Below are 26129 nucleotides of genomic sequence, written 5' to 3'. Positions count from 1 at the left end.
TTTACTTGGATGTGATTTATGTTTGCATTCTATCATGGTTCACATATTTTAGCATGTTTAGTAATTGTTCTGTTTAGTATATTATGAATTGTTACGATTCAAAGTGGAAAGTGTTTAATTTCTTTTAAAGAGCTATTTACATATCTATTCCCTCAAGTCTCATGTATGCTATGTGCATCAACTGTGCCATGAGCATAGGCAAGCACAAAACACTCCAATAGTGGAAACACACGCTCGGATAATTTTTTGCTAATGTATGCACACTAAGTGTTATGGATCCTAGTGTTTAGAAAATTCATATGTTAAGCAGCATGTAAATTCATTCATTTGACTAATTATGAAGCATTTTAATGAAAACAAGTGAAGTACTTGTTGAGTCTTATGTACACCTTTCCACCCAAGCCATCAGTAAGGGTGGGATTGGCTACATCAACAATTCAGCAAGTCAAGGACATTATCCAAGATCACGTGGATATGCTCAAGATTTCTCGTCAAAATGTTTGACAAGCACAAGATAGATACAGAATGTATGTTGAGAAAAAAAAATCAATAAGTCACTTCTAGAGAAGGTGAAGATATGTTTTTACGTATTCCAGACCATTCAAAAAGTATAAAAACTGGTTAGATAGCTACGTTATCTCCTACATATTGTGGCCCATTCAAATATATTCAAGCGAGTTGGAGCTATAGCCTACAATTTTTCTTCCTATCAAGTTTTATGTACTCATCATCGTGTGCGTCCACAAGTATTGGTTAAGTGGAAAGATAGACATAAAGAAAGTGCCACTTAAGAAGACATTAGTGTTCTTAGGAACAAACATTCCACCTTTTTTTAAAGGACAAAAACTCTCCTTCAAGGAGGGAGTAATGTCACGAGACAGAAGGACACGGTCCAGCATGAGTTGTCAAGGGGTCTACTGAAGATGGGCCAGGGGGCCTATAATAGGAGTACAGATAGGTGGAGATGAATATGCTAGAGTCCCTCGCCTATCAGAGACGTAGTCCCTAAAGCTTATCACTTCTCACTAGCCCTTTTCCATACAAAACCTCTAGCATGGTTAGCAAGTTCTTGGTTGCACTTGTTGGTCAAAGTCTTGATTTACATCAACCAAATGACCATTTCAAGAAAAGAAAAATTCTTGAAACAAATTTGAATGCAACACATGATTTGCAAAAAGTGTATTCTATTATGGACACATCTTTCAAATTGTAGAATGCATGCCCACTGCGTATCATGTGATCAAAACTAGTTTATTTCTTTGCGCACACTTACTACCCACAGCTAGTTTACTGACTCTATGGAATCCAACTTGCTTCTAAGCAGCATCTAGTCGACATGTTTATTGAGTAATTCATTCCAATTTTGGTGGCACAAGTGCTTGAGGAAGCACACTACTGAAGGTGGAATTTCAATTTTTTGTTGGACCCACCTCAATCAACTAGCATTTCCATGCTAAGACAACATCACATTTAAACTACTCGTCACTCCACATTTTATGGCACTTGTCCAAAGGCAAGGTTATTAAAAGCTAAGAGTTGACCTTAGCATTTCTCGTTACTTATTGAAAATACCTCGACACTTGAATAAAAGCATGAAGACCTTGTTTTTTGAGATTCTTAACAAAGAGTTTAGATCTTGCACAACACTAGATGAATTTTGAGAGGCTAAATATGCACATATGTAACGTTATGTTTGCTTCATATACCCACGGTTGTAATGTCTTAACTGTAAAACATGCCAAGTGATGAATTTTTGCATTGCTTCTACACTTGTGCTCAAACAAGTTGGCTATATGAGAACCTTAACATAAAGAGAGTTTGAGAAAGACCTCAACTTGGGTATCTTTCTAATGGGACAACGAAATGCAAAAATTAATCATGTTTCTTTCCTGCCTTTATCAGTTTTTATTCCAAAAACCAATCTTTGACCCTTTTGCCAATGTAAGGAGCTTATTGAGAACATTTAAAATCTACCTACTATGAATGCTAGGATGCAAATGCATGTTTTATTATGGATAAGATCCTTGTTATCATCAGCATGACAATACAAATCCACATGTGATCCATAAATTATTAATAGTTTATGGAACTCTTATTCCTTCAAGAAAAGTACTATTTATTAATAACATATTCATGGCTAGGGAGCTTTTTCGTGCTAGATACGAACAAAGCCCGTTTAAATGTCAATTCATTGAAGCTCACTATTAGGACTGGCAAGATGTTTGGATGTGCAAAGACACATTTTTTGAGTGACAACCACATCAATAGGAAAATTCTAGAAGGTATGAATTAAGGATACGAAAATGAAGAACGTATGAATGAAGGTTATGGCAAAGTACTTAATCTCACATCAAGAAGCATCTAAGCAAAGCCGACCAACCACAAACAATGGCACTGCCGTCTAACATAGACACAGTAGAGGCAAGGCAAGGCAAAAGGGGAAAGCAATGCCTCAACCAAACCACATTGAGCCGATAATGGAGTGGAAGGTCAAAGTGATACGCCCAAAGGTTGTTGAGAGATAGAGAAGAGATAAGTTCGAGCTTTTTGTGTTGCCATAATGCCAGCATTGTTAACATCTAACATGCAGTTTACAAGGGTGCAATTCAGAGGGTGCCTCTTGAACATTCAACGTTGGGTCAGAACAGGAAACCTTCGAAACAAAAGTGTTCATCCAAGGAAAAAGATCAATGAGCCAGTTAGCACTAAACCTCTCATTTGCAAGTGCTGAGAAGGCAACTGCTCTTGTTAAATCAGGTGGTATAAATCAACAGGCTACTCTTCACTTTGCAATGTAGTAGCTACAGGCAGAAGAAACTTTAATGTGGTAGAAAACAATCCCAAAAAACCTCCAAGATCTATCCAACAAGTGTTGAACTCCACCTGTTACTCAAGACGGAACATAGCGGGAGGTCACCTGATATTTACTTATCACATGGGTTCAATAGAAGGATATTTTTTAATTTCAAAAAATTGCCACATCTTCATTTACAAAGGGGTATAGCTTCAAAAAGAAATACGGATTGAACACAAAAAGGGTGTGCTATATTCACAAAAAAATCACAGGTAAGGAATTTTTATGATACCCTTTGAACGCACGAGATATAGGAGTTCTACATAGAGTGAGCGCCCGAGAGAGGTAACTGGGATCCGTACAGCAATTGACAAGAAGAAAATCCTAATTGCAAATTTAATCATGGATTGATTCATGTCAAATGAAGGTGTATCTTTAGGGGGAAGTGTTAGGTGTGTGCTTTGAGAATAATAGGACAAGCAAAAGAGAAATACCACCACCAAAAAGGAAGCCACTACTAACTGCACTTCCCATTAGAGCCTTGAAGATTGTAAACAAATTTTCAAGTCCACAAGATTTAAACCAGTCCTCACCGCTCAGTACTACAAAAGCAGTCATTAGCTGACACTCTGCTTGGAATTCGATAGAAATCCCTCCCAAAACGGTCATTCAAGTGACAATCACTACTTCATAGAGCATGCTTTCTTTTGAACAAATCCCGATACATATTGATATTCACCACTAATGGGTACATTACAAAAATGTCGATCGGGTAAATTGGCTAGTGTGACAGAAATAGTAATGGTGCATTAAAAAGGAAGAAAAGCTCTATCTACTCTAGAAAGTGTGTTACTGAAACATTTAACGGACATCCTTTTGAGCACAGGCATAGATGAGTGCTAGAGCCACCACTTGCAAGTCCAGCCTTTTGAGGCCCGGGTATACAATATCTATAAGGTGTCCTTACTTCAAGAAAGTACATGCAACCCACATGAATACATATGATATCAGTGCCGTTATGATTTCTAGGCTCCAATTCGGAGGCAGTAAAGCCATTGGCACGACAGGTACAATGAAGGAGCCAACCAACCATCCCACAACAAGCCCGCCGAATCTGAAACCACAGACATGCTCAATTAGATCAAATGCTTGATGAATCAGAGAAACTTATTATATATATACATATACACACACACACACACACAGAAAAGTTCTGAGCGTACAAATTATAAGAGAGGCTAAAACACACAAGCAAGGCAACACAAGAAAACAGATGAAGAAGAAAAACTACATGACCTGATATGTTTCTAAACAAAAATAAGATTTGAAAAAAGAAAACCATTATTCACTTGAAAATCCTTTTAGAAGAGGCTTATGTAAAATAAGTTAGAGAAGCTTGCTTGACTGAAACTGTGAAACAAGTATTCTACTCTAAACAACAGACACGGCAACACAAACAAACAACAAAAGAACGAATTCTTTCATATCAACTGTGAATAAACACTTCGAATGCTTACCCAAGCATGAAGGACCGCCCAATGCTTTTGAGCCTATAATTAAGAAGATACACACATCCTGCTAGAGAAACAGCCACCTGCAGATAATTCGATTCTTAAGAGCAGTCTCACAATCATCTTTGATTAGAATAAAGCTCAACAATGTTTGTAAAATGCTCTTTCATATGGTGGTTGCATAACCTGAAATGCGGGGCCCCCCTCGGCTGGATTCATCACACTCCACACTCCCATAAGTCCAAAAAAGGCCGCCCTCTGTAGTATAATTTGAGAAGGTGGAACTTCAAAAATATTCAGAATTCTTTTCACCCACGGAGGTGATTCTTCAACTTTCTTTTTAAGGTTGCTCTTAAGATTGATTTTTGATTTTTTCCTTGCTCGGAAGCTTTCCATGATGATTTTGTCATGAGCTGCCTCAACAGCTTCCCTACTTCGTTCATGATGTGCATATTGTTCAGCAAGAAAGTTGCGAGCTGATTGAATCTCTTCCTCGGATGCATCCCGAGTAACCCCTAAAACTTTGTGTGGATCTCGCACATAGATTCTCGGGAATACAGCTGTATATCCTGCAAAAAAAATCATTGGAATATCAAGAAAAATTGTTCATGCCAGGTTTCTTCAGCTGTCACGTACATGTAAAAGTACAGAAATCACAAGGCACCATAAAAGACGTCATTCCTTTTGCATGGGACCAATTCTGACATACAGAAATACCTGCACTTTTCTAGTTGGAGTGGGAACCAAAAACAGCCAACATTGGTACAAGGTCAAAAAATGAAAAAATGAAGTTGTAGCTCGAACAGAAGCATTTGCAAAGGGCATTAACAATTAAACTTCTCCTAAGATCAAACCCATTTGCTATAGTTTTGAAATAATAATTGTTTGTTTTCATTGGTTCGCCCCATTCGGTCCATGCTCATTCCAGTAGTAGAAAGCAGGTATCAGGATTGTTTGTAGATAGCGAAACCATTAAGGCACTCGCTGGCAAACCATTTGGAAACTTACTGAACTGCTAGCTTGTGTAAGGATGGCTACTTATTTAGTGAAAGAGAGGCAGAGACCATCAGTGTAATCACCTGTCAAGCGGATGATCAACCCGAACTCACAAACTGCAATTGCAAGACTGAGCAGAACAATATAAATGACACTTGAAGACACTAGACAACACGAGAGAAGCGTACTTACCCTCCACAGAGTATTGGCCCTCTAAGTCGAGCGCCCCATGTTGTATATCTTTACATATCATCTCAAGAGTTTTTACAATTGTTTGTGTGACCGTGCAAGCTGATCTCAATTACATCTAGCACTAGAGCCCTTAATTTATGGGAATGTAGCCTCAAAAGCGACTCAAAAATCATTTGCTAAAATTAATTTTAGGTCAACAGTTGTCGACTAAATGGTTGCACAAAAGCTTCTCCCTGATAAATATCAGCCATGTACAACAGTGCTACATAAGCATGCTGCAGCCATGTCTTAGTTCATACAATCCATGACTTGCAGAGGTTTTTGGGTTGCATTTCACTAACGCCTACGCCCAGAGAAAGTCCCTTTGTTTTTCCATTTTCCTGCTGCTTCACCACGTGTTAGTGCCACGTCATTGCTTGTCACCTATCCCTCTCTTAACGAAGAGTACTTTAAGAGTTATTGTCCCCTCGATTACACCCACATACTCAAAAAATAAACCACATTGTTACCAGTTACTACCCGATGCAATCATGCATACAAATTCAATCTTTTGGACATAAACCCTTTTGATGAAGAGAGAATCCTGCAATAATTCATCTCCAAATACAGATATTGTCACGTGCACATTGCACTCGAGGACAAGCTACTGCTAGAGGTCAGCATCAGTCTTAGTTATCTTAGGATCTAGCTTGGCACTTTGTGAGCCTCTAGCAGGACATGCATGATCAAGTAGGTCATTGTCACAAGACGGGCACCACGTGCCAATAGAAAAGAGCAGACTGAGCAAACTTTTAGCACTTCAATAACAACTGAACTGAGAGAGAGAGAGAGAGAGAGAGAGAGAGAGAGACGACACGCGACACAGAGTGGCGGAATTCCACCCCAAAGAGTATTGGCCTTGGCGCCCCTTTCGGTATTTCTTTATATTGCATCAACAAAGTACAAGCCGGTACTCCAGACTCTACACCTTCTCCAGGAAGCATGTCAGAGAATGAGCCCTTAGCACATATTTAAAGGCCCTAGGCCCCAAAAGCAGTTTACAGTAAAAAGCCTTCAAACTCAAAAGCATCTGGTCCAAAAGCAAAGCCAAAAAACTGCCAGCGTAAATCACGGAAATCCATATAGCTGCCACGTCATCAGCTAGCGCAAAACGCGAAAATCCGTACAACCTGCCACGTCATCATGCCAGCACAATTTTCGGAAATCTACCACGTCATCAATTTTGCGTGTGTGCGGGTCCTGCTTTATTTTAATCCTTTATGTCACTTGGGGCCCCATCTGACGGGGTCCCCATAAGTTGATAGGACTTCTTCTGTTACTTGTTCTTCTTAGGGTTTAGGCCCCTCGGCCAGCATTTGCAAGTTGGCTCCATTCTTTAGGCTTTGACACGTCAGCAATTTGTGACATCTCCCCTTCTCAAGGTTGGATCAAAACGTACGTACTGATCCGTTCTGTACCGTACGAACGTTCTGTACGGATCCGTACCATACGGAACGATCCATACGCCGTTTTTTTTTTTTTGGGCGGGGTGTGGAAAGCCCGTACAATGTTGATTTAAAATAAAAATCCAAATCTCTTGCAATAGTTACACAGTATATGGTTGTCTTGTAAAACGTGTCTTTGAATGTCTCTATAAGTTGTTGGCTTCTCTCTTGTTTTTTATTGAAAATGTCCTAGAAAATTTAGTACTTTGCGGTTTTTTTACAAGAGTACGTATTTTTACGTACGTAAAATTTTTTCCTATACGGAACAACGTACAGTACATACATATACGCCATGTACAGTACATTTGGTACCACCTTGCCCCTTCTTGAAGGAGAGTAATCGTCCGCGATTACAGCATATCTGCAAAACAACTCAAGTTAGCTCAAAAATTTCCGAGGGACAATTAGTTTGCTCTTTTTATTAAGGAGTTAGCTTCTCCTTTCTGCTCTTTTGATCAAGGAGTTAGCTTCTCCTTTCGTCCAGATCGGAACTCTTGATATTCCGGCGTAGTAAAATTAGCTATCACACCCAGACCGTACTGATCTTCCACGGATGTCTTGATGCACTAAAAAATTACATACCTAAGCAATCTCATCCAATTAGGAATATTCAGTAGCTGGCACATCACAATGCAACACAAATGCTTACATATGCATGTTACAAGACATAGAAACATAAAGCCGTTGAACACTTCTCCCGCATAACCTAACAAGGTCCGAGCCGGGAGATATTCAACGACTCCCTCATCACTCCTCCCGCATAACCTAAAAAGGTACGGGCCGGGAGATATAGAGACCTTTTACAACCAAACGCCCCCCCCAAACCGCAGCCTGCGTCATTTGGAGGTGCTGAGAGTAACCACTGCTCATCTTCTTAATACTCCTCCCGTATAACCATCCAGGTTCCGGCCGGGAGTCACAACAACAATTATTTTACAAGCATTCAACCAAACGCTCCCCAGGCATCGGCCTGCGTCGTTCGGAGGTTTTCTAGCATACAACATAACGCTCCCCAGGCATCGACCTGCGCCATTCCGAGGTCAAACAATACCAAAACAGTATTTCTCACTTCTCCACCCGGGAGTAAAATCACCAATCATTGAAACCAGTATTAAAACCAGAGTTAAACAATTCAAATCGGCACCAAGACAGGTTTAAAACAGATAGCATCCATTTCAAACAAATTCCAAACAGGATCACCAAACAAGTTCTCAAACAGATTCTCACACAAAATTCAAACTTAAAAAGCAATCTCGACATCAGTCGAGCTCGAAAAGTCGACTGACTTTCCATCCTAAAACCTGCACCAAAAAAATTAGGGTTAGGTTCATTCCATAGGGTCGTAGCCGAGCACAGCATGGTCCATCAGCTCTTGGACAAACAGTGTTTCTTTGGCGACAATGGTAGTCCCAAGATAGCAATCACACTAAGCCTCCAAGGTCATCTGCTCGAAAAGACATCTACTGAGAGATGTCAAGAAATTTCAAGATATAATCTGCTTGGGTACCATGGCAAGCATTTCAGGATACCCCACTCTGCCAAAAGTTGCACTCTGAAGGAAGATGTCAGAAACCATAGAACTTCGAGCAAAAATTTTCTTGAAAGCTTGCCAAGTCCTTGGAGTGTGCTGCTTGGTAGCTGTAGACATCAACATATGCATGGCACTGCTTTTGAGAAAAACAGTGACTTGAAACAAATCTTGGATCCTTCTCTTGCAAGGGATATTAATGGCTTATGCCCTGTAAGACATCAGCGGTGAAGACGGGAGCGCGCCTGTTGCTAATTGGACTATTTTCTTATTTTTAATGATTAAATCTCTTTTTTAGGATATTTTATTATGTGCACTAACAACTGTTAAAAAGATTGTAGCTACAGGAACTGCCATCAGGAACGGACAACTCTGATGTGTCATTTGATGGGTGACGGTAAACATCGCAAAGGAGTTTCCGTAAGTTCGGTGGAAAGGGCCGGGTTACGAGTGCCTCTGATGCGTCACATGATGGGTGACGGGTGCATCAGTAAGGGGGCATCCCGTATGCTAAGGAGGAAATCCGAACTGAGTAAGAAAATACGCGTAAGAACACAAGCAAAAGAATAAAGATGGGTTCAATGAAGCTTTTTGCGAAAAGCAAGAACAGTCGCGGGAGGACAGATGTTTTCCCGCGAGGAGTCTGTGTTTGCATTGCATCTGTGTCGTGTCCTGCACCCAGGGACGCCTGGAATGTGTCCGTGTAGCATTGTTTTCACTAACTGAGTGAGTTTTTAAAGTTTGAACAGGTTCACACTTTATTTTATAAAGTGACCGGTCACTTTTATTAATATAATAAAGCAGGCAAGGCTCTTATAGAAAAAGCCAGCGCTAAAACCAACGCAGGGGGGGCTGAATTGCGATCTCTCTCTCTCTCTCTCCTCTCTCTAGAAAATGCGATTTTCTCTCTCCTCTCTCTAGGAGCGCCAAGCTCTACTTTTGGACCCCTATTCCTGCCGGGTGTCAGACCCTATAAAAGGGTAGCCAGCGTTTCAGTTTGGAGGAGCCGGAAGCAGCAGGAAGTGCAAGCGCTGGGATTCTGAAGCAGAGACTGGCGACGGAATTTGCAAGTGCTCGCGTGACGACTGAGTACGGAGGTTGATTCTCCGAGCAAGGAGCGACAGGTATAAGGTGTTGATACGCATTGAGAATTGCTGCTTTGTGTGGTTTGTTTTGCAGGAATCTCTCGTCTCAAGGGAAGGCCCTTCACGGGAAGTACGGCTTCACGCCTAAGTCCCTTACGGGAAAGTACGGCTTCGCGCTTAAGTCCCTCACGGGAAGGAACGGCCTTGTGCCCAAGCCCTTTACGGGAAAGCACGACCTTCGGGTCTAAGACTACAGAACGGAAGGGTTTCCTCGGGTTCTCGTGCCTGTATAAGAATTCTCCCTGAATAAAAGAATACTCTGAACGGGGGGGGGGGGGGACCAGAAGATGTTCCGGTCCCCAATACTGTGTCGATCTTCTCCCTTCTCTCATGTTTTTCAAAGAATTATAATTTTCAGATTTTCTAAGTGCTCATGTACGCTCCCGTTTTGTGACAGCGCCCGATGCGCGATGAAGTAAGGGTGGGAGTGGCTAATAAGTCCGGGTTGGAGGGCGAAGATACCTGGAATAAAATTCCAATAGCTCTGTCTGCTCTTTTGTAGGACCGGTATGCTTTCAGAAGAGCACACACCTGATGCTTTGATACCACTGTCACAAGACGGGCACCACGTGCCAATAGAAAAGAACAGACTAAGCAGACTTTTAGCACTTCAATAACAACTGAACTGGAGAGAGAGAGAGAGAGAGAGAGAGAGAGAGAGAGAGAGAGAGAGAGACGACACGCAACACAGAGTGGCGGAATTCCACCCCAAAGAGTATTGGCCCCAAACCTTGGCACCCCTTTCGGTATTTCTTTATATTGCATCAACAAAGTACAAGCCAGTACTCCAGAGTCCGCACCTTCTCCAAGAAGCATGCCAGAGAATGAGCCCTTAGCACATATTTAAAGGCCCTAGGCCCCAAAAGCAGTTTACAGTAAAAAGCCTTCAAACTCAAAAGCATCTGGTCCAAAAGCAAAGCCAAAAAGCTGCCATCGTAAATCACGGAAATCCGTACAACTGCCACATCATCAATCAGCAAGTTGGGTCACTCGATCATATTCAAAAGCCTGTTAAGGCTCGAGCACAGGTGATTCATACTGCACAGTCAATGGAAACACCTGCACACTTGACGGAGAACATGCAGTCTCCACAACCTGTGCCTAAGGTGCAAGAACAGGTGGCTGAGATGCCAGTCTTTCAAGCTGTGCCAGTTGAGCCCGCCACCTTTCAACAGCCTATAGTTGGTTCTAATGGACAGGGAAGCAACCTACAGGCTATGCAACAGGTCTTCCCACCACCTTCAGTACACCCTGGCTATTTTGGAGGTGGATCGGTATTCCATAGCATGGCTGGTCATGCACCTGGAAATCAGTTCTACACGCCAGGAACAATGTTCGGGAGTGCTCAAACGATGATGCCCAACCCCATGTATGGTGTCACGGGCATGCTACCAGGGTTTCAGAGCACTCAGAGCCAATTTGGGATGCCACAAGCAAATTTTGGTATGGCTGGAATTACAAATCAGCAGCCAAATATGGCGTTTCCAGGTAAACTTAATTGCGGTCAGGGAACACCAATGAACCCTAATAATGTTCCCATGTTTCAGTCACTTCCATATGACAATTTAACGCCGCTGGAGAGGCCAACTCCGTACAAAGAAGGTGGCAAAGGTGTGTCATTCACGACCTTTACAGGGTTTGATGACAGGAAGAAGGCTCTCTCATTCCTCCAGCAGTTTGACAAGGCCTATGCAGGGGGAAACTTTACAGAGGCTTCAAAGGTCCGCAAGGCAGCCACTTTCTTGACAGGGAATGCAGGACAATGGTGGACAACTTTATTGCTTCAAGGGCAAGCTCCATCCACATGGATTTACTTCAAACAGATTTTTGCAGTAGCATGGTTATCTGATGACTTTGAAGCAGATGTCATGACAGAATGGCACCAGCTTAATGCTGCCACTTGCAGAAATCTGGATGATTACAATCGAAAGTTTTGGAAAGCTCTACTTCCAGTAACTTCCTATAGGTTTCTGCCATTGACAAAACAGATTGAAAAATACTGTTGTGGCCTACCCAAAGGATTGAGAAAATACTGCACGAAGACCAAAGTCACTACTTTGACGCAGCTCATCGAGGTAGCAAACACTGGCAATGGTTTGCTCAAGGGAGAAGATTGTGAATTTAACACTGGCGTCAAGGCAGGATCAGGCAAGAAAAATTCAGCCAAGAAGCACGTTCCCAATGAGGCTCCGAAAGGGACTCAGGAGTCAGCCAATGCAGGGAAAGATAAAGCTACGGCTGAATCAGAAAAGGGACCAGCAAAGAAATGGAAAAGACGTTTTCCTCGCAAGTCAAAAGAGCAAAAGAAGGTCCTGAGGACAGAGAACAAATGCTTGTGAGCAGCCTGGCCACATTGCTTACAATTGTCCTACAAAGAAAAGGCCAGCTGATTCTGAAGACAAGGAGGACAAGAAAGGAAAGAAGCCCATGGCTTGTCTAGTGCCAGATATGGTGGGTGACAAGCCAAATTCAGATGCAAGTGAGCTTTGCAGAGCATGGGGAAAGGTCAGGGATCAAACAGTGCTTATCTTCTTTGACCCAGGGGCCAAAGCCAACTTTATTTCCCCAGAATTGGCTTCAAAGTTGGGAATCAGACCTGAAGAGATGGGGTATACAGCAGAGCCAGGTTTGGCATGTCCTGGCCATACAGAGGCTGTGACACCCATCATCGGAAAGGTGCGCCTACATATCCAGTCCTATGTAGATGCTGAAGAATTTTATATCATGCCACTGGACGGATGTGATGTGTTGTTAGGTATTCCTTGGTTGTTTCGTGTACAGGGAATCATGGATGCCTACAACAAAAAGATCACTGTACAGAGCAGGGAAAAGACTCACATTCCGGATGTAAAGCTTAAAGGGGAGTCTATTCCCACTGTATCAGCTTCTGCTATTACTTCTGTAATGAAAAAGCATCTTTCTGCGTACTTGGTTTTTGCACGTGAAGTGTCAGATTGTGATGAATCAAATTTATCTGTGTTAGATAAAGAAAGGTCAATGTTTTTACAACAGTATAGTGACTGCTTTTCCGATTCATTACCGTCTCAATTACCGCCAGAGAGACCCGAGGACCATGCGATAGATTTGGTGCCAGGCAGTAGCCCACCAAATAAGCCTCCGTACAGGGTTAGTGCGGCTCAGCAGAAAGATAATGAGCCAAGTACAGGAGCTGTTAGAAAAGGGGCTGTTCAGCCCAGTTCATCTCCATTCTGTTCTCCAGTGTTGTTGGTGCAGAAAAAGGATGACTCATGGCGTATGTCACGAGGACGTGGCAGTTATTAACCATGTCACAGAGATGTGGCAACTGCTAACCTTGGTTGTTGGTTTCTTTCCAATGGGGTTTATTTTATTTGTTTAAGACCCTCTTTTTGAAGTAGCAAACGGTCGGACATTGTATGGCCAATGTGAACGGTAGATTCACCCGCAGACGGGAAGTGGTCGGCACTGGAATTCGTATGGTAAGAGGATGTCTAGGCTCAGAGCAAGATCATATAGGTCCCCCCGTCGCACTTAGCAAGTTGGTGGATACTAGGAAGTGAACTCAATTAAGGCGTAAAGTCAAGGTGGGACTACCAACAAAAAGTATCCGACAGTTGGGCCACATTGCATTTTTGGATGCGGTCCCAATGAGGATAGATGGTCAGAGGACCAGTGGGAGCCCAACAGAAGCATCTCCTAAAATTTAGGGAACTGCTATTTTGGGCCATGAAATGTGTTCGCGTCATTACCTCTCGTATGACTAGGGGAACATTTTATAACTCTGCCGTGAAGTCAACTGGGCAACCGGTCCAGATATTTTTAAGCGGCGAACCCGAAACCGGCAAATTCTTGTAAATGCGCCAAGTGTCGAATTTTCATGCACTTTCCTCTTGCAGAAAAATGGGCGCTGATTTTTATGATGGGAGAGGCCTCATTTCAGCTTTTGTCACAGGTTAAGAGCTATGGAGTGCTTCCTTTCCCTCTCATGTACAGTGTGGTGCTAGGAGTGATGCCCTGCACACTACACACTGCTCTTCTCTCCCCTACGTGCAGTTATGTGATGCCCCACAAGAGGGTTACTCATTTGACTGATGTACAGTTGTGTGGGTTCATGCTTTTGTGCTGAGGCAAGAGCCTCCTTGAGCAGGAACAGGGGTAGCTAACTGCTGCTCCAAAGCAGGCACTGGTGAGGGTCATAACCTCACCGTACAGGTGCAAAATCAGCGCTGTGTATGCGCTGTAAATTCACTGTTTTTCAGCCATACGGACGCCAGGACCATTGGGAATCGTGCCCCACTGGCAGAGGACAGTTAGGGGACTGTTTGGGGCTGAAAACAGGGCAAAAACCAGTAAATACAGCACGCTGAATTTACTGTTTTTGGACAGGAATCAGAGGGTATACGACAGTGCAAGCGAGTTCCAGCAGGGGAATTGGTTTCGCGCAAGTTTTGGGGCTGTTATGCTGCCGAAATTTGGCCAAATCAAATGGTATCTAGGTGGATACACGTGAAGGATTCCCAGGACCTTACCTTGTAATTTACCCTCCTAAAGAATAAAGAAATACCGAAAGGGGCGCCAATTTTGGGGCCTACAGGTTGTCGGCGTCTGCTCGGAGCATTCTAGCTTCTGAGCCGTGTGTGTATTTAAGTGTTAACTCCCATCGCAGGTTCTCTTTGCAAAGTGCTCTGTGTGTGTGTATAAAGTAAAGAATTTTGGGTGAAAGCCAACGCCTACCGCCCTACGGGCCGGTTTCATGGTTCCGCTGCCGGGACATCAATCACTTTTTCCTCAAAGAGTGAGCCTGGATTGTTCAAGGTAAAGACACACAGTGCAAGAACGCGGGGATTACACTATGGCCGACAAGGGGAAGGGAATTATGGAATTCTTGCAAGCGCCACCAGTGCAACAGCAAAATAGGCAACTTACACCGCGTACGGAGCTTGTTGAAGCTCAAGCCCAGGTACTTCATGAGACGCAAGAGGAAAGGGAACACTCGCATGTTGCGGAGTCGGGGGCTCCAAAGCAGATTCCTCCCGTGCTTGAACAGGTGGCTAGAACGCCTATTCCACAGGTTATGCCAGTTCAACCCGCCACCTTTCAGAGCCAGCATGCTGTCTTGAATGCAGGGAGCTGGATACCAGGCTATGCACTCAGTTTTTCCACCACCCACGGTACATCCTGGGTATTTCGGGGGTGGATCAGTGTTCCAAAGTATGGCTGGTTATGCGCTTGGAAGTCAGCCGTACATGCCAGGAACAGTGTTCGGGGGTATGCAAGGCATCATGCCAAACCCCATGTATGGTACTATCGGCATGCAGCAAGGTTTCCACGGCAACCAGGGCCAGTTTGGGGTGCCACAGGGTCATTTTGGCATGGCTGGTTTTTCTGGACAGCAGCCAGATATCGCACCTCTTACGCAAAATGTGAATGGCCAAGGCGTGCCAATCATGCCTAGTACAGTGCCCATGTTGCAGACCATTCCGTATGACAACTTGGGGGCACTAGAGAAGCCGAAGGCTTATAAAGAAGGTGGTGCAGCGGTAAAGTTCAGTACCTTCAGTGGTTTCGAGGATAAGACAAAGGCACTCACTTTCCTCCAGCAGTTTGATACAGCTTATGCGGGAGGGAATTTTACAGAGGCCTCGAAGGTTAGGAAAGCTGCCACTTTCTTAAAGGACAATGCGCTTACATGGTGGACGACATTGTTAATGCAAGGATAGGCACCCGCCACTTGGATTTACTTCAAGCAAATGTTTGCATCTGCTTGGCTATCAAATGAATTTGAAGCCGATGTCCTGACAGATTGGCACCAGCTTACTTCAGCTTCGTGCAAGAGCTTGCTGGAGTACAATAGGAGGTTTTGTAAAGTGTTACTCTCAGTGACCTCCTATAGATTTGTGCCACTGACAGAGCAGATAGAGAAGTACTGTTGTGGGCTGCCTAAAGGGCTTCGTGATTACTGTACAAAGAACAGAGTGGCTACCCTTACTCAGCTTATGGAAGTTGCGAACACTGGTCTTGCCCTGTTGAAAGGAGAGGACAGTGGATTTCCGAGCAGTGATAAAGGAGGGCAGCAAAAGAAAAATTCAGCAAAGAAGCCCTTTGTGAAAACGGCTCCTGATGCGTCACAAGGGTCAGAACAGGCCACCAAAGACAAGGATTCAGTTGGGACTTCTGGAGCGCAGGCAAAGAAACATAAAAGGAAGCCTTTTGTGCGCAAGTCGCTCGAGGAAAAGAAGGTCCTAATGGCTGAGAACAAATGCTTTATATGCAAGCAGCCTGGTCATATTTCTATAAATTGTCCACAAAGGAAAAGGCCAGCTGACTGAGAGGATAAAGAAGACCAGAAAGGCAAGAAGCCAAAACCCACGGCAGGTTTAGTGCCAGACATGGTGGGTGACAGGCCCAGCACAGATACCAGTGAGTTATGCGGGGCATGGGGTAAAGTTAGGGATCAGACGGCACTCATCTTCTTTGATCCAGGTGCCAAAGCCAACTTTATCTCACCAGAGTTAGCTATGAAGCTGGGCATCAAAGCTGAAGAGATGGGGTACACAGCAGAGGCAGGGTTGGCATGTCCTGGCCACTCAGAGTGTGTTACTCCCATCATTGGAAAACTGCGTCTGCATATTCAATCGTATATGGACACTGAAGAGTTTTACATCATGCCGCTGGAAGGTTGTGACGCCTTGTTGGGGATCCCGTGGATGTTCCGAGTGCATGGAGTCTTGGATGCCTACAACAAAAAGATCACTGTACAGCATAGGGGCAAAACTCACATCTTGGATGTAAAGCTTAAAGGAGAGTCAGTCCCTATTGTATCTGCTTCTGCTATCACTTCTGTAATAAAGAATCATCTTTCTGCGTACTTGATTTTTGCACGTGATGTCTCAGATAGTGATCAGTCAAATTTATCTGTGTTAGATAAAGAAAGGTCAGCATTTTTGCAAAAGTTTAGTGACTGTTTTTCTGATTCATTACCGTCGCAATTGCCGCCAGAGAGACCTGAGGACCATCGGATAGATTTGGTGCCAGGGTGTAGCCCACCAAATAGACCTCCCTACAAGGTTAGTGTGGCGCAACAGAAAGAGATTATGGGCCAGGTTGAGGAGTTATTAGAGAAGGGGCTGATTCAGCCTAGTTCTTCACCTTTTTGCTCCCCAGTGCTCCTAGTGCAGAAGAAGGATGGCTCATGGCGCATGTGTATTGTGTGTGTATAAAGTAAAGAATTTCGGGTGAAAGCCAACGCCTACCGCCCTACGGGCCGGTTTCAACGTATGTGCATAGACTACTGTGCACTAAACAAGAATACCATCAAGAATAGGTTTGGTACCCCTATTGGGTTTCAGGGATACTGTGAGCTGACACTATTCTGCTGTAATGACTTTAAAATTTGGAATTCCTGATAGTATGATACTGATTTGTACTTGACTTGTTTAAGTGCAGGAAGTGATAGACAAAATGACTGCAGCATTTTGGTGTGACAAATCTCTATAGACATGATTGCAATAAGGATTAGTTAATCGGGCATCTGTGAGGTCCCCATTGGATCTAGATGCGATTGCTAAATACGTTGCCGATTAATCATAGTCTGAGATTGGAATGACTGTTGAATGTGATTTGCCATGTGGTGTCCTGTGATGTCCAGTGATATCCTCTGATGACTGTCGATTGGTACATGTGCTAAATGTGTTGTTCCTAGTGCGTGGGTACTAACAATCAGTGTCTGCTAAAACAGCTTATGGCCTTTGTCTGTTTTGCAGGCGTAATCGAGGGCGATTACAATGCTTTCAAGAGGGGGGTATGTCACAAACTGGTGACGTATCATGGCCCTAGACACACTTATAAGTGGGGCAGCAGAGGACACACACCTCGGCCGGCAGAACCCGCGGAGACAGGGTGACGTGGCAGATTCCGAAAAATGCGGCGGAATTCACGCGGAGCTGCTGACGTGACAGTGCGTACGGAAAAAGCAGGCTGTACAGAATTCCAGCTTTTGCGCAAGCTGAATTTTATGCTGGCTGTTTTGGGGAAGCTTTTGGGCCAGTTGCTTTATTTAAGAGGCTTTTAAAAATTGATTGCTTTTGGGGCTCTGCTTATGGGCATCCCTTGTAACCTTTAAATATAAGCTCCTCACAACTCAAAGCATCTGGACGCACAGTCTGAGAGTGAGAACCCTCCCACTCTCTTGTACTTTGAACTCAAATTAATACAAAAAGAAATACTGAAAGGGGCGCCAGTCTTTGGGGCCAATATCTCTAGGCACGGAACTCCGTCGGGCCGTGTCGAATCAATTGTGAATTGTGAACTGTTTTGAAGTGAACCTTTGCTGTGTCGCGGTAGAATCTTGACTTAGAGTGTCCAAGTTTGTTACAATGAGAGCTGAAAAAACATGAATTCCCTCACCATCCACTTCCATGTTGCATCCAATAACCATACACATAACATACCAAAAGCTTTTTCCATTAGGATGAGGTTTCTCCTCATCGGCAGGAGAGAGGATTCTCTCTCCCTACACTCTCATACAATAGAGAAAAAGCATAAGCTGTTTTTATTGCAAATCGCAAATTTGGAGAAGGGGGGGAACGGGGGGGGGGGTTTCTTGCAAACTATAATTATTGGGCTGCTTTTTGAGCGCCAGCCATTTTAAGAGCATATTGTGTGCACTGACACACTCAATGAATAGTTTAAGCACACACTTCGTACATACAGATTGCGACTTTGAAGAAGACTAATTGCAAATTCCCGCCGTCAATTGTACACGGTCAATCAATAGACAAATCCCCAACCGGGGGCGTCGATAGTGGCGATTCAAGGCGACCGATTCTCTTTCACAATCTTTGTCATCTCTCTCTTCAGTCTCTTGTTTTGTTCAATTATCAGATACTTAGAAGAGTAAAAGTGTTTTAAGAGTTGCAAATTGTGGTAATTCACTATTTTTTGTCCGACCATTCGCCGAAAGTGGTTACATAAATCAACTGCTTCACCTCAAAAAGAGGGAGGGAGAGGGGCATGATGCAAGCGAGGGAATGCCATCTCACTCACTATCTTATTCATCCTCTCCACAAGGGATGTAGGTAAGAGAAGTTTGTTGTTGAACTGCTCTTAAGAGAGAGAAATGAATTAAATCAATACATACGCCTCCATTGTCCCTTCTCAAGATAGAGACTATAGAGTTATATTGGTCTTCAACTAGATTGATCCACTATTGAGAGAGAGAGAGAGAGAGAGAGAGAGAGAGAGAGAGAGAGCATTAGACTTGTTGGCAAGAAAAAATACATATAGCCCTCATGCTCAATATGGTATACTATATGTATGTGTGGACCTTCACTATGGTTTTAAGACTTGAGGCCGTCTCCTAGATTTTAAAATTTCTTGGTTCTCATCTTATTTTGAGCAGAAGCTAAGGATCCACTCTTCATGTTGGTGCACTTGGGATGTAGAAGCGGCACTCTAGATATGCAATTGGCTACTATACATGCTTTGTGAAGGATTCTATCTTCTCTACTATTTGTTGAATGGCACTATGGGTGGTGCAAAACACTGATTGCTTGCATACCATGAGCCTTCAACAGCTAGTACGCTCATTAGCAGATCAATAGAGCTTCTCCACACCCTTCACAGTCAATGCGTTAAATTACCTGGCTATTCATTGAAGAGCGTCATATACTTGTTTCAAGGAATTGGCCTCGTACACGACTTTTCTTCCACCTCACATGGGGCAAGATTACTTCGGAAATATGGACCCACCAATGTGGTATATCCTAAATTCCTCTTATATACCACCTATACCATTTGAATGGCTTTCCAGCTCCTCTACATCCGCGTAGTGATAGGCTCCTTCTAACACCCTAGGCACTCACCAGATACATCTCTGCTTCTACCAGGCCAAGATTTCCCTAGTTAGCTTTTGGCGATCAAACTGCTTGCCCCACAGCATAGAAGGTGGAATATGGAATAATAGCCACAATGACCCCAAAAAGAAGGCGCCACATAATCACGCCATTAAGGGGAAAACAAAGTGGCACGGCCAGGCATATCCATACAGCATCAACACGCGATTTGGGCAAGACTGGCATGATATATGGCAATGTGTGGACTAGAACTACCTCACAAACAGCAACGAACAACCACAAAACAACCCTCACCCCCTATCATCTGCCCCTGAAAGATGCCGGGGCTCGCACCTTGTACATACACGAGACGACTAACTTAAACACATGCAGGCATTAGCAAATAACACTAAGGCCTGAGCGAGCACTCCTATGATGGAACAATAGAGAGAGGGAGAGACCAAGGCAGTTTTGGCCATCACTATAAACATGATGCAGAAAAAATAACAAAATAAGCCAAACTAGAATGAGTGAAGGCTTCACTTTGTGAACACATATACATACACAGGTGCAGAGGAAATATGAATGGGATTAGCACAAGGCGCAAAACTCGTCTCACAACTTTTTTCCGTGACCGAGTAAGAGAAGAAACACAACTACTTGAGCAGAAAAAACTATTTCCTCTCAACAATCATTACAGGATTTTCACGGGATATTGTACAGGATTGAAAAACCTTGGCAGTAGAGAACAAGCTTACCTTCATCAGAAGAACCACCCAATGCACATACTATTTTGTTGTGGTTATGGACGTGTCTGCTGCCTTTTTGGCCTGGCCAGAAAAAATGGAGCTCTCTGCAACCCAGAAACCTGGTTGTCCATTTCGAAAAAAATGCCTTTTAAAACCTAAACGTGTACTTCATGCCCATAAATCTGCGTGAGAAAACCTGTTTGTGGTTGTACATTTCAAGTTAAAGCCCTCTTGAGCAGCTGAAATTGTACCTTGCAGACTGGGCAGACCCATGACCGTCTGGGCGACCCACAAGCGGGGCTGCCGGAGAGAGGGAAATTCTTAGACCCGCCATCTTCCCCTCTTCACATCCAAAATTGTAAATGGAGAGAGAGAGAGAGAGAGAGAGAGGGAGATGATATGAGTGCCCTATATGGTCAAAAAATCATGGGACCAGATAAAACATGTCACATGCCTGACATTGGAGATGAGGTTGGCAATTGAGAGCTCACAACATAAGGTTAGGAGAGAGAGAGAGAGAGAGAGAGAGAGGTATGTAGGGAGTGCTTCGAGCTACAAATTTGAGAAAAACAAGCTCAAATGTGAACAGAAGATGAGCACTCAAGTCAGGTATGATGTCAAAACTCTTGTGCTTGCGAGGGCATTGTTAGCATCAAGGAAGGGTCCCTAGTGCCTCAGTGCTTTATCTCACACTGAAAGGAGTGTGAACTAGGCTAGATTGTTCTCATAAAGGTGCAAATTGCATATAAGGGGATAAGCTCAATCAATAAGGGTGTTTTCTCTTAGAGAAGAACGCACTTTTGTAACTGGAGCATTGTGGGTGGTATAATGGTAAAGTGCAAACCTCCAGATTCTTCCCACATCGTGATACATTGGCGTTGTAGGAAAGCCGCGTTCATTGTGTGGTCCAATGATTCATCATCGTGAAGCTACTATATTGCACGCCATCTTAGACAGGGAGAGAAGAAGCGAAGACAAGCTTTTAACGTCGTAGAAACAATTCAATATACCTCAAAGATCTATTCGTTGACAAGTGTTGAAAACTCAAGAGAAGGAAAATTTTGGGTGGGGGTGCATTGTAATGCAATTTGTATTCTATAGCTTGATCGCATGCTTTTGACTCCACTCTCACTAAACAAAATCGATGAAGAAAAATGTGACTTGAGCCTCGAACTTCCACATTGAAGCCTAATGGCATGACCATTGGGTCAAAGAGTATACTACATGTAAGTAGAGAGAATAGGGAGATTGGCTCCATAGGTTATCTCAAAAAGACATTAAGGGATATCTTTTAAATGGCAATAAAGGGCTTTAAAATATGCTTTTAGATTGTGCTAAAAGAGCATTCCATAGAATTAGCTCCTCAAGCCTTGCATATCTGCCATCTACAAGATTTATGATCACAAAGTTTGGCTTTCATTCCCTTTACTCTAAAGCCTCAACAAAATCAAACATATTGGCAATGTTCAAGAATTCAATGTTGTAGGATATAATAACAAAACCAAATGGACCTAACATAGCAAAACTTGTATAAAGACAAGACAAGTCCACAATTTTGATGAACCCATTCGATTATAAACTATTAATAAGGTGCAAGATGATGGCTTTGTCCACTCGTGCACGATGTTTAGAGGGAAATCCAATAAGTTGGCAGATATTAAGGAGAATAGTATATAGCAATGTTGATTCTCATGCCAACATTTGGTTTTGACTTCCTCCTTTGTGGTTGCAAGGCCCATCCTCTTTCCAAAAAAATTGCAATGAGAATCCAACATATCAGGTTTAGTGCTCCCAAAACAAGATCATCTTTGAGGATAGCAAAAACCAAGTTTGGATCCTTCTTAGTTTTTGTAAGTTTGGCTCAAGAAGTAATCATAATAGAATTTTGATAAGAGCCTTTTATCTATTAAGATTTATCTCTAGTTATTTTTAATGGTGTACAGAGTTTGATGGTTTGATATCAACTAGCCCAATATGAGCCCCCAAAAGCCTCTGAAGCGGACATCAATGATTTCCTCTTGGATAAAATACTCGACTAGCAAAAGCCTAGTAATAGTTAAATCTTGGGCTATTCACCTATGAGACTGCGTATTCAATTCTTGGCCTAGTAATGCAAACATAAACAAGGTAGCCAATGGTCTGTTGAGAGAAAAAGACATTAAAGTAGTCTTCGACATCATGAAGGGTAAGCTTCACATTTATTTCCATAGGAGTATCCATGGGTTTATAGTCCTCAAAGTCGAATTATGCAAATGCAACATTGTCTCGATAGAGTTTGTTTGACACAAAGCATATACCTATCACACCACTTAAAGTATAAGGCCCATGTAACAATGCAAGAATCCTAAGTGTGACATCTCAAGGGAAACATTCAAATCATTCTTAAATTAGCAGTGTGCTTCTCATTCAGTCCAGCTAGTAGACGTCGTTTGAACAAAGAACAACAATAATGTGTCTCACTTTCAATGAGGGCTTGTGGCCAGATTGCACTCTAGTGCCCAAATCAATCATAAGGCCTCTAGGCCAAATGCATTCAAAAGTAGATGTGAAAGCTACATTGTATTCAACTTTGTAACTAGAAGTAGCCATAATAGGGTGCTTCTTTGTTAAAACAAGATGCATGAGTTACCTGGGAGAAATCAAGGCACCAATTGTGGGCACGCACGTGCCATAGCAATCAACCCTTATAAAATCACGTAAATCACATAGCTATCATACCCCCTTGGGCTAGAGCAAGTGGAGGATTTGTTTAACATCTACAAATGCTTAGACCCTAGGCTACGCATAAATTTGCTCACTTGTGAGACTACATACTAAACATCTAGCCTTGTAATCACATATAAATAAGGCAATCATCTGCGTGTTGTCTAAAGCATCATAAAGACTAAGCTTTAAACCTATCTCCATATAAGTATTGATAGGCTTGTAGTTCTTATGGTCAAATCTACATAGCATTGTCTCGATATACATTGTCTAGGACAAAACAATACCTTCATCAAATTGGTTATTTCATTAACATGCCATTAGCATAAAGAAAAATGGCAAAAAAACAATATTTGCATGCCTAACATGCAAAGTGTTGTCAATTGGACTATTCTAAAAATTGTGTGCAATCAATTAAGCATGTGTTTTCTCATACAAAAAGCAGGAGGAGCTTGTTTTACCTGCCTCATGCTTGTCACGATTCAAAAGTGTAGTTTTTATGTCAAATTGTTATACATTTCATGTAAAAATCCTAGTATGGGAATTACTCTGGCTCTTTGCTTCATGAACAACATTCCTTATGTTCTCCTAGTATGACATCATTAACTCTGTCACTCATCATGTACATGAGCCTATGCAAGGCCCATTTCAATCAATAAAAGTTTCTCTTTCTTTTATGTATCAGTCCCTTGTTAATAAATTTTCCATTAATAAGTGGATCATTAGATCCTTCATTAGTTAGCTTCATACTCAATTGGTACCAAAGACCTTTGAATTTACTAACAACAAATATGTTCATGGCGATACCTTCAGTCACCACTATCTTAATAGAAGTTAGTTCTTATTGATGTGTATTAGCATCATCTAATAAAGTCCTCTAGTTGGGAATGCATATTAGACCCCCATTATCCCATAAAGTGTGCATTAATTTAGCCAATTAGCCTCTTTGTTAGCCCAATTATTAGCTTCTACAAGCTCTTTCTTTTACCATACCTTGTATCAGGTTCTACAAGAAGTGTTGCCTTAGGTTAGCCCTAAGGATAGCTAGTAAATTTTTTGTTGGGGTCTTTTCATGACCAACAGAGCTCTGGATATCCGTTTTGCTAAATCAAGGACTCCAATTGAATCCAAAAATAATTGCTATGCATCTAGGTAACGATTCATAATTTCTAGGAATTTTGAGGTTGTGTTGTAACGTTATTCATAGATCTATAGATTTTTTATAGGCCAAGGAGCTGCAAATTAGCCCATAACTTGCAAACCATAAGGATCAATCAAACCCTTTTGAGCATACCTAAAGAAGTTATCTACAAGGATCTACATCCTATTGAATTGTTGCCAAAAAAAAAGGTATACAAAGCACAAGAGTTGTCCATGAACAAGGAAGTGCAACCAAAGCCCATACAAGAAGAGAATTGAATAAGGAGTTAAAGACCATGTCTGAGCCATCAATCTAGAAGAAGAATCTCTTGTCATTCCAAAGAGCTACCCAGGAGCTACATGTGCCAAAATCAAGCCAAAGAACCATGCTAGCATATTGAGTAAGGAGAGGAACAAGCAAAAGAATCACGACCATCTCTTGAAGCCAATCCTATATAAGATGCATTTTCATATCTTGAAGCAAACCTTAGAGTTATTGGGATGAGTTTAGTAGGTTTATTAGGAGGCACTAGAGTCAAAATTCACATCCTAAACTTTCTCCTCTAAAATCATAAATTCAAGCCAAAATTTAATGTCAAATGACCATAACAATTGATCCAAAAGTCCAAACTCAATGTCAAGTAACTACACCACATGATCCAAAAAATGTCAAAACCCTAAAGGGCCAATACCATAAGTTGAATCTCACACCCATACACAAATCAAAATCTTGTTCACATAGGACATTCACTGTCATACAAATGTCAAAACCCTAAAGGGCCAATACCATAAGTTGATTCTCACACCCATACACAAATCAAAATCTTGTTCACATAGGACATTCACTGTCACAGAATCTAATATCTAGCTAACCCAAATGATTTTCTCATATTAAATTGATCATTTAATGTGGGATAATAAACGGGAACAAGAGTTAGAATAGAGACATGTGCTTCTAGACCTATCTCAGCAGGGGACCAAGAGGAGAGATGGTTACATCTCAATAGGGGTCCAAAACGAGATTGTCTACCAAAGAGCAACGTGTAATAAGTGCTCCTAGACTTATCTCAGCAGGGGACCAAGAGGAGAGATGGTTACATCTCAATAGGGGTCCAAAAGGAGAAGTCTATCAAAGAGCAACGTGCATCTAATGGAACTTAAATACCTTAGGGTTAGCTTCATTAAAGACCTCCAAAGGTTAGTGTTAAAAGTCCTTTGACCTTAGGCAAGCTAGGGCTGAGGAACCCAACCGAAGCTTGAGGTGCTTGTCGTGCTTGCTGACTAAGGTGCTTGTCGTGCTTGATGAGGAAGGTGCTCGAGGTGCTTGTCATGCTTGATGAGGAAGGTGCTTGAGAAGCTTCCCATGCATGGGGGGTAAGGTGCTTGAGTCAAAAAGAGACCCTACAAAGGAGGGGGAAGCCCCAAAGTTAGGGGAATCTTTGACTTAACCTCCCACTCACCCAAAGGGCACCCCCTTTCTCAAGGGGCACATGGACACATGTTAGACTCTCCCTATGCTTAGCCACATGGTGTGCTTGAATCCTATTGGCTGGGTTAAAGAGGGGTCCAATGAGCTTCTAGTTCAATTCAACAAATATTTAGATATTTTCAAGCTCTCTCTCTCTCTCTCTCTCTCTCTCTCTCTCTCTCTCTCAAAGGGGTAAGGAGGACACTTGCCGAAAGGCTACCCTTGTTGCTTGAAATGCAGTGTGCGTGTGATTGGATAGGCTTAGAGGGGGTCCAATGAGCTTCAAGCTTGAGCTACAAGGAGGCGTCGACCAAGTAAAGCAAGGGGTGTGCTTGGGGATATACACCCTCTCACACACTCATTTTTCACACATTCTCACTTGGTGAAAGTGGAAGAACTCCATCTTGTTCTCCAAGCTTGTTGAGAAGTTGAGAGCCTACACCAACACTCTTGGCTATGGAATGCAAATCCAACCAAGAGCCATGTTTCAATGCTTAAGCTTGCCATCTTCTCCATCTTCATTACTATGCTATTATGCTATGCTAAGCAAGAAGAGTAATGATAAGTGAGGAACTATTTCTTTCTTCTATGAATGTTTCTTCTTCCT

General features: G+C 42.5%; 1 protein-coding gene across 1 annotated transcript; it reads right to left on the bottom strand.

Annotated features, from left to right (window-relative positions):
* Positions 1-3581: 3581 nt before the first annotated feature.
* LOC147464713 (protein CHAPERONE-LIKE PROTEIN OF POR1, chloroplastic-like) lies at positions 3582-20618 on the bottom strand. Its single transcript, XM_086516262.1, has 5 exons — positions 20463-20618; positions 20221-20330; positions 4492-4874; positions 4312-4388; positions 3582-3908 (listed from the first exon to the last, which is right to left on the bottom strand). The coding sequence occupies exons 1-5, from the start codon at positions 20543-20545 to the stop codon at positions 3758-3760; spliced, it is 804 nt and encodes a 267-aa protein (XP_086372388.1). The 5' UTR covers positions 20546-20618; the 3' UTR covers positions 3582-3757.
* Positions 20619-26129: the final 5511 nt, after the last annotated feature.

This window comes from Adiantum capillus-veneris, chromosome 1 (assembly GCF_014529385.1).
Source record: "Adiantum capillus-veneris isolate H3 chromosome 1, ASM1452938v2, whole genome shotgun sequence".
In the NCBI taxonomy this organism is placed as follows: Eukaryota; Viridiplantae; Streptophyta; class Polypodiopsida; order Polypodiales; family Pteridaceae; genus Adiantum; species Adiantum capillus-veneris.
The sequence above is the reverse complement of the archived record's forward strand: the minus strand, read 5'-3'. Positions and strand labels throughout refer to the sequence as shown.